General features: G+C 47.1%; 1 protein-coding gene across 3 annotated transcripts in view; it reads left to right on the forward strand.

Annotated features, from left to right (window-relative positions):
* The window catches only part of TRAF3IP2 (TRAF3 interacting protein 2), a 28,143-nt gene extending 19,147 nt beyond the window's left edge, over positions 1–8,996 (forward strand). For 2 of the 3 annotated variants that reach the window (XM_033002902.2, XM_033002903.2), the window contains 3 exons: positions 2,351–2,467; positions 3,597–3,671; positions 8,393–8,996. In XM_033002902.2, coding sequence (XP_032858793.2) covers positions 2,351–2,467; positions 3,597–3,671; positions 8,393–8,539 — 339 coding nt within the window. In that variant the 3' untranslated portion in view covers positions 8,540–8,996. Of the gene's footprint in view, positions 1–6; positions 1,337–2,350; positions 2,468–3,596; positions 3,672–8,392 lie in introns of those variants that run through there. The other variant, XM_009972386.3, reaches the window with a different exon arrangement.
* Positions 8,997–9,733: the final 737 nt, after the last annotated feature.

Genomic DNA, 9,733 nt, shown 5'->3' on the forward strand with positions numbered 1-9,733 from the left:
TATGTAAAAGGCAATTTAACCTTGTTCGTGGCAGAGGTGACCTGAATGAAACGACTGACTTATTCTAATAGCAACAGGAACAGAATCAAAATGCAAGACCCTACTGTTGTCTTCCCTGCCCCTACAGAAACGGCAGAGGTCTTGCAGAGAGAGCATAGGCAAACCTCACTTTCTTCTGTATCTTACGGTCCCGAAGGTCGCTCTTTAAGAAACAAAATTCTAGTCCCGGCTTTCCTGCCAAATTCCAATGCTGGCTGTTAAATTCAGCCCGAAGCTGCCATTGGGCAATTGTTCCTCCATCTCATTTTTAAATAGTGGGGTTTAGCGATGCTTGGTTAAACTGATACCTGTATTTCAGCCCAGGCTGCATGGCAGTTGCTAACGTTCATCCTGCTTCTCACTTGTAGGTTTCAGGTTGCTATCTAAAACACTGAGGGGTTCTTCTGGATAAACCATCCTATATGTAAACTGGAAATTGCTATTCTGTTAGTTGAAGGATAGATTTGTTCTCATCACTACCTATCGTATCTACCTACGCAGTAAAATAGAGGTATATGGTCCTGCCAGTGCAGTTCCCCACAGCAACAACTTCCTCTGAAGTTCAGCTGAGCAGTGAGTGTACATCTCCTTTAGGATCAAGCCATTACGCCAGCACAGCCGGACACAAACTGGAGATTCTGTCGCCTGACATCTGCCCTCACGGGGCGGCTTCCTTTGATTCATGCCTTGCTGGGCAGCCACCAGGCCTCTGACTCACTCTGGGCAGATCTCCTTGGCTCGGGAGCAGGATGACAAAGTGGTGGGCTCTCTTCTACCCCAGCAAGGAATCTCAGCCGTCTGAGACAGCACTACAGAGGTTTCCCAGAGGTGTCCAGCAGGACACCTTAGATCAAGCTCACTACCGTGCAGGCGTGGTTCTGCTGCATGCAGAGCCAGCTTGGGGCCTCTGCTGCAGCAATGCAGTCATGCCTTTTGGGGCTTTCACCAGCACAAATGATGCTTGGGCTCACCATGTGTAATGGAGGTACTTGGAACTGGAAGCCAGGGTGAATTTGCTTTTGTCAAGAACATCATTATCGCTTAAAATAGACTGGCAGATCTCCTCTGGGACTCCTGCACAGTCAGTAGGAGAGACCAGTATGTGCAGAGAGCAATCCCCTGCCTCCACATGAGGACCCTTCTATGACTGCTTGCCCCAGAAATGTTTGTTTTCCTCCATTGACTGTAGAGGCAGGTTCTAACCAAAACTCTTGCACGTGTGAGGAAGAAGGGACTGCTCGGACCCAAGCAGGGGGGTGTGTGCAACCAGGCATGTCTCTGCAAACCCGCAACATCTGTAAGTGCTTACATGCATGTCAGGCACAAGCAAAAGTCATTCTGGAGTATGTTAAGTCAGTACAAGGGATAATGGCTCCTTACCATATTTGACCCTGTGGTGGGGCAAATTCCCTTGATATTGCACAGGAGGACAGAGTTAATTAGGTGCCAGGCTGCCTATGAGCCGCAGACTTGGAAGCCTCACACAGCCTGAGGTGGCAGGGATGAAAGACAGGCCCTGGGGAAGCGCAAGTAGGAGGCTTTCGTTAGCGGAGCCTCTTCACCGGCCCACGGTTAAGGAGGAGAGACGTTTCCCAGGTACAAGGGATGGCCCCCCCTGTGGAAACCTGAGCTTGGTGGGGGCCTGGGCTTAAACAGGTCAGAGGCAGGATCCGGGCTGTCCTGGCAAGGCGAGGAGCACTGCCTTCTGCCCACTGCGGCAAGGTGGGACGGAGCTGCTTGGTGCCCCTAACCCTGCCCGGGTCACCTGCAACAGCCCACCCCTCTGCACAGCCACATCTCTGCACACTTCACCGCTAAGATCAGCAAGAGAAGTTGCTGTTTCTGCTGCTGAGAGCCCTAGCAGTACATTCCGTAGACAACTGTCACAGATAACATAAAGCCTTCAGTGGCTTTATGTATAAAAAGCCATCGATGGTTAAATAGATGCACTTTTACATAAGCTGTTGGAAAACATTTAGGTCTGAATTTGAAGATAAAACTTTTCTGTGTATGTACATAGACACTCTACACTGATAAAAAGTAGCTTCTTATTACAGGGATTCCAACTGTGAACTGGTAGTTGCTAATATATCTCCTGACATTTAGTTTTTCTATATTATGAGATCTGGAGAAATAATGAGGAGAACGAGTGTACGAGTTTTCCTGTATTTCCTGCCAGAATGAATGAGATCCTCTCGTGTTTGCCAAGAACATAAAGATCACTTAAAACACAAACTGGCAGATTTCCGATCTGCCTCTACCAAACACGCTGCGTTTCCCAATTTCATAAAAGTGCTTTTCTCCCTAACAGAAGACGGTGATGATAATCATAGCAATCAGTCCAAAATACAAACAGGATGTGGAAGGGGCTGAATCCCAGCTGGACAGGGATGAACACGGCTTACATACTAAATACATCCACAGGATGGTAAGCAAGGACATGCATTTGCTGTTTTACAAAGACTCTGTCTCTTCTTCTCAAAAGACAAATCTGTCTCCAAATGGCAGGTTCTTTGCTTTGTTTTCCCTAATCCCCATAGTTAAACACCCCCCTTTGGAATTCATTAATCCTCCCTCTCATCAGCTCCGTATGCTCATTAACATCTGCTAAGAGGTTCAAGGAACAAAAATCCTATTAAACATGCTCGTCTTACTTCTCCATATTCTTCACCGTTCCAACGTTTTTCTCCCTCCTTCACCTTCTCGAGCCTTGTTGCCCCATCGCATAGCCCTGAGCACAGTCTTGTCTAACAGAGCCTGACCCTCCTGCCTATAAACCAGCCTCTGCCGCTCCGGCCACCCCGCAGCTGAGGTCTTCCTTTGGGCAGCAGTAAAGCTGACGGAAAGGTGGAATTGCAAAGCGAAGGCCGGGGCTGCTGGGGGGTGCAGGGCGGCAAGGGACCAGTGGGGGCCACAGATGCTCCCCTCTGCAGCCTGTCACAGGGTGGACATTTAGCCCAGAAGAGCCCACAGAGCTGTGGAGCTCGTCCTCTCCCCCTCAGCTGGAGGTTTGCTGCCTTTCCCAGCCTGTAACCCATCTGATTCTGCAGTCAAACTTCTCAGAAGCTGTCACCAACAGATGAGCTCTCAGCGGTACTTTGCCGTCCTTACCACCTGTGCCCAGGGACACGGGGAGCAGGCCAGATCCCAGCTCAGAGACGGAGCTGGGACGTGGGGAGCAGGCTGGCTCCTAGCCTGGGCACAGAGCTGGCCTCTGGCTGAAACCTTTCGCCCGCTGGCCACTGAACAGGGGCCTTAGTCGAGCTTCGTCAGCTCTGGATGGATTGCAACTGCAGCTAAACCCACAGTTATTTCACACCACAGAGCTAAACGCTCAAGAAATGTTGACAGATCTCTCCTGCATCATTTCTGTAGTAATGGGGAACCAGATTAAGTGGCCAAACAAAACGATACCGAGTCCACCAGCAGTAGATCAAATCGCTTAACAGAAGAGCAGTTTAAGTAAGCCACAAATGTTTTTACACATAGGATTCAGATGCACACGAAGGAAAATTAACATGTCGTTACAATAAATCTGGCAATGTGTTCTATTCTAGATGCAGATCGAGTTTATACAACAAGGAAGTATGAACTTCAGATTCATCCCTGTGCTTTTTCCCAATGCCAAGAAGGTAACATACATATATACTTGTCGCACGGTTAAGCACATATTATTTTGATCACAGTGCACCAGATGAAATCTTAAAACCCAAGCCCTCAATTTCTTGGTTCTTAATATCCCACCAGTAATATTACAAAGCTACATTTTACATGAAAAGTTTATAGCTTTATGTACACACAAATAAAAAACATTTCATCCACAATATAAATCAGCACATAAATTTATTTCTGATGATGAATGTACGACTAAAACTCAAATTGTCTTGAGCATTGAAAGAATTTAAATGGAGAGAGACAATCTATCCAGCAAGCATGCTTTTTATATTAACCCTTTTATAATTTTGTCCAGATGTAACGCTGATGAGTGAGATGGGAGAGATTTACGACTGATGTGAAGTGAGGATCTGGAAGAGGGTGGGTTGAGAATATAAAAATAAAGGGGATAATAAATATTAAAGTACTAGGCTGTTGCTTGAACTTTGATGGGCCCATCAAAGCAAACTGTAAGGTTTTTTAGGACTTGTAATTTCATCTGCCCTCCTTACTGGTTTTGAAGATTCATTTGAGAATAAGAAATAAGCAGTGCAGCAGATTCCCGCCTCTTCTTCCTCACTCTGAGAGAATCTCTTGGATTTTTACAGGGCCAGAAAAGTTAAATGGCTTCAGTTATAGTTGAGAGATCGCATTCTTCCCCAAATGTAGAATGGATGTATTGTATTCGTGTTCGCTTTTCATCACTAATTGCTGTGTGCACTGTTGGGTAGCTGTCACGTTACCCCTAGGTACAGCTGCATTTTGGAAAAGTACGGAAGAATTCTTTACATTTCTTTGGGTGCACAAATTTTGGAACATGAGTCAAAATTTAAACAATGTTATCGGTGACTGTATTGCTGTGAAGTCTCACTGCACTGTGAATTTTAGTGTAACGAAGTTCTTTATTTAGGCACCAATTTAACGTAAGCTCAGAAATCTAATGGCATGTCCCCGGGTATGGAAAATACGTGAGGTCCTTTGGAATGAAGGGTATTTCATGGCATTGGGCCCCCTTCCTGCATGATCTCGGCCTGGGACTTGCCTTAAGTGTGGAAGCGGGGCCGCGGCACCGGTGGGAACTGGGCAGAGCCAGGGCGGGGAGCCGGTCAGCGTTCTCAGTGAGTCCTTGCAGGCTGGCCTGGGCAGGGGCAGGGCAGCCCCTCGCCGTGGGGCTCCTCGGGAGCCTGCCACACGAGCAGCCCCCAGCCACGTGGCCCCTTACGGGCCGCGGAGGGAAGTGGCCCAGCGGGCACTATAGCCGCCGCGGGGCTTTCAGGCAGACGCGAGAACGACAAATTTACGCTAATTTTGGCTGAACTTCACGCATCAGAAGGCTGTTTAGCATATAGCAGCGGCTCTCTCAGACAGTGATCTAGAAGGAATTTCCAGGGTTGGTTTATTCAGCTGCTCCTATCAAAGCATCAGGCTCCAGGGAGCCTTCCTGCCCATCCTCTGTAGTCCACGTCGCCCGTCAGTTTCTCAAGAAGTGCCTTTCTCATCTAAATTATGCAGATCAGCACTTTCTATTGCTGCTAAGCTTTGCTCTATTTCTCCACACATTTCTTTGGTACATCATCTACCGTCATCTAGCTAGTGAATGATCATATAACTGAGGGCATCATGGGTGGAAGGAGGGCACCAGAGCCTGAACAAGTTGCAGTAATGAAGCCTGTGGGCAGTCAGAGGAAGTGAGGTACCTGAAAAATGCCACACGTATGTACAATTGGATGACACTGGTGGGCAAATTACTTTCATTTTCTCTTTTTTATACTGTCCTTTGCATGTTCAAGTACTACCATAGCTGGCAGAGGAAAAGAGCAGGAAAGCAAGACTTGGAAGGTTCCGTCTGGGAACATGGCTATTAGATGAGTTAATATCATCTAATCTCATACGAAGCACACCATTGAGCACTGCTGGTATGTGAAAGTTAGTCGGCCTCCGACAGGAACGGATCTATGTGATCCAAAGAGCGTTCATGAGGAAACTGGATAATGAGGGGGAAAAGCACAACACCCAGTTAAGGCGAAACTGGCGCTTTCAGCTTCCCGTCGTACGCTGCTAGAGGAGACCCGGGCCTTGCCGGCTCAAGGCTTGCACCGAGCCAGTCCACAGAATTGTGTCCCCCTGATCTGGTCACCCGATGACCAAAGCACGAAGCCGCGATTGCCCCATGCTGGAGGTTCCCTCTGGAAGGGCGGGGGCGGCCGGAGGGGTGAGGTGGGCAGCGCCGGTGCCAGGGAGGGCCGGAGAGCTCAAACCACCCTCCACCGACACCGCCCTGAATGCACGGCCCTGCCCTCTGCACTGACGTGCTTTGCCCCCTTCCTACCACCGTGATCCCCAGAGTTATCGAATACTCCCTCTGCGGTGAAAAGAGAATTTCCTCTCAGCTTACAGATACCAAGCCGAATAAAAAAAAAATTGCAGTGGTGATAACCATTTTCCCATTAATCCCACCCGCAATGACAGTTGGTGTTGTGTGGCAAGGAAAAGCTCCCTTCTCACTTTTTCTGCTCTCCTACTGGATCAAAATAGTAGCTATAGCTACCCCTTTACCCCTACACACCTCCCTCCAGTTAAAATCATTGCCAGAGTTGATTAGCATGCAGGTGCTTTTTGCATCGAGTTCATTATGGAGGATATTAAATGAAATTGGCCGCAGGAGCAGTTCTGGAAGAAAGGCACAGAGCCTGTCTCTGGACGTATAGTGCCTCTCTCATTATATCCCCACTTGCTGGTTTCTTACCTACTATACATTTCTCACACTAATTTCAATCTTTTCAAGCTTAACTAATGATTTCCCATGTGGACCTATATCAAATGCTTTACTGAAGTCCAGGTCAACTACATCTACTGCATTTCCTTCCTCCAAAAAATGTAGTTTCTTATCAAAGACAGAGAAAGGGCTCATTTGGTAAACCCTTGCTATATTTCATTGTGTTTCCTTTTATAGCTCTTAACAAGATTTAGTAAAGAAACAAATTTTATGTTATAAGGCTGTGCACGTGCACACAAACATAGTTATCTTTCTTTCTCCCAGTAACATTTGAATCTCTTGGCCAATTTCAAACAGTTTTGTCAACGGCGTAAAGTTCACAAAGTTTAAAATCCATTCCTATGCAAAAACAGACTTGCAGGTGCAGGCAAGAAATCTCATTCATTCTCCTACCAAAGGGAACGCTGCCGGATCTTACCCTTGCTGGGCAGCGAGATGTCCACCTGGAAGAGCAACGTTTTAAAACCTCCACTTTGGGGAGACCACTGACCAAAGTCTATACTTTCTTGGCCACCGCAGAAGGAGAAAGGCCAGGCTTGACAGATACCTCTGCCACTCACCAAGCTGCTTGTTCAGAGGCCTAGGTGAGGTCAGACTAATGGGCCTGTAGTTGCCTGCGTGACTTACCTCCTTGTTCTTATCCATAACTTCTATAGATCTAACAAAGCGGTTGCATCAGTTTACACCAACGGCTCCCTGAGCAGTGGAAACGATGCAGCCTTGTGCCTACAGCCGTACAGGCCAAGGAAAGACAGCCGATGTGAGAGGCACTGGGCTCGGGAGTGAACGACTTGGCCTGCAGCAGGGCTGTCTGCTGGCAGGCAGGACACGTGCTGCCCACGCCAGGCCAGCCCCTGGCGACGTGCCGGAGACCTGGTGCACGCCAGCAGGTTTTCGCTCTGCCCTCTCGGAGCTAGCTCCGCTGGCTTGACAGGGAGTGTGCTGCTCCTAACAGGGGCCGCCTTGGGAAAATACTGCCCTGCCAAATAAGAGGTCCAGGGAGCAAGTGCTGGATGTCCTGACTGCTCACGGTGCTCACCTGCTATCTCACTTTGGCTGCGTTTTGGTGTCTCCAACAACAGCTCTCCAAAAAGAAATCTCCATCCCCACAGTGGACGTGAACTGGATTTGGTCAAGGATCAGTCTTTGAACCTCTTTTAGTTCATTGTATGGTAACAGCCCCTCACCCCTACACATCCAGGTTGTCCACATGGAAACCTCTCAAGGCCGTGGAGACAAGGGAACACGAGGTCTAAGCAGGCTCCTCTCCATCAGCCTGCTGTCACTGTCCAGGGCCACGGTGGTCCCAGCTTCATTATGTTAACAGTCATTAGCCAGCCCCTCTGAAAGGCTGCACCTCTCCCAGGAGGCAGGGAGTGGTGGGGGTTTGACCCTGCTAACCTGGAGATGCATTAGCCAGAGGACACCACGCTTGGTGAAGGAAGGTGCAAGGGGAGGAGGGACAAGGCTGCCAGAATGAGAAATGCTCTCCTGGGGACCTGCTCCTTCACTATTGATTCTCATCTCGAGGTTGAACATGTTGTGTGGATCCTTCAGCAGCTAAGGTGGCAGCCTTTCCCTGGTAGGGGCACTGAAATGTCTCCCTTCTCCTCTCAGTGCTTATTTTCACAAGCCTTTAGATGCCTGTCATTGAGATCAGACTGCCTTTGAAACGTGGTGAGATTAGCCAACATGATGGCAGAAAAGAAAGAGACAGGCAAGCTGTGAGATCACATGAAGTTCATTTATTTAGGAACCCAAATACAGTTCTGGAGCCAAATTAAAATTTCTTGTTTTTACGGGAAGTGCCTAGAACAGACAAAATGAAATCTTGCTTGGCGGGGCCTGATGGAATCTGCGAAGTTCTGGTACAGATTCAGGAGTATTTATGAGATTTCGCCTTTTGTTTTTCTTGTTTTTCAGGAACATGTGCCTACCTGGCTGCAGAACACTCACATTTATAACTGGCCCAAGAATAAGAAGAACATCCTTTTGCGGTTACTGAGGGAGGAGGAATACGTTGCTCCTCCAATAGGACCTCTACCAACACTCCAGGTTGTGCCGTTATGAACGTTATTACTTAAAGTGCACGACAAGCAGTTGTTAAAGGGTTGTTGTTGGCAGGGAGCCAGCGCTCTTCCAGATGGCTCTTTTTGATGATAGAAGACACTCTTTCTGCTAAAGGAATTGGTTGTCTTGGGTAACTCAGGCTCAGATTGTTCTCTACCATGTTAAACATCCATTTCTGAAGCTGACGGGGCAGAACTCTTTTCTCTGGATCTTTAAATAAGCTGCAAATGGAAAGAACGCCCGGTTTTATTTTAACATCTGTTTTTAACATATTCCTTCATTAGTTGATATAGCAAACAAATACCAGAAATAATGTTGCAATAAGTGTAAAATAAAAATTACATCCTCCTTTTTGCTCAGGGTTTCTTTAAAGATATTCCTGCATTGTATAGCATTATTGAACGGTTAATTTGTATATACACTATTAAATATATTTGCCTTTTGTAAGGCAACCTTATATATTGCGTCAGCTTTTATTGTTGCTGGGAACAACAGAGGAATGGTAACTGTTGGGTAACACGAGCTTTCCTTAGCCTGTCTTGCATAAAGACACTGTCTTCAATTAGAGGACTCTCAGATCTGAAATCTCTGGAGTATCATTTCCTTACAGCTCAGCCCCTAACACCTTCAGCGTGTTGCAGCAACAGTCCACAAAAGGAGAGCTAAACTCATGACTACGTGTGTGCTGTCAGTATCATGGAACGCTGCAGTATTTTTTACAGCAGGCCTTTAGCTTCATTACTGCTCTTCAGCCCTTACTTAAAACAGAGCATGTCAAAGGGCAATTGGCATTTGGAAAGCCAGCGATTGTTAAGAAAAATAACATTGACTCCTACAACTTGTATGCTGTATTGAACAATAAAATAATCAAAGATGTTGGAGAGCCACGGGGTGTTGGCAACCAGGAAAGCTCGACAACATCACATCTGCTAAAATCTGAACTTTTTTTTTTTTTTGCAGAGCACATAAGTACGACTTTGGTGACGGTTTCGTTTTGTTGGGGTTTTTTGTTTTTTTTTTTTTTGTTTTTTTAAATGCCTTAACCTTACCGAGGTAACAGTGGACCCTGTTGGCTTAAAATTCTGCAGGCCTTATCCTTTAGAGTAGTCGTGCGAGACTGTCCTGCTCTGACACAGAGCACTTCATGCCTGCTCAGTGCAGGCTCTTTACAAGATCCTCCTCAGCTTTATTATT

The sequence above is a fragment of the Tyto alba genome, unplaced genomic scaffold (genome assembly GCF_018691265.1).
Source record: "Tyto alba isolate M040663 unplaced genomic scaffold, T.alba_DEE_v4.0 Super-Scaffold_22, whole genome shotgun sequence".
Lineage (NCBI taxonomy): Eukaryota > Metazoa > Chordata > Aves > Strigiformes > Tytonidae > Tyto > Tyto alba.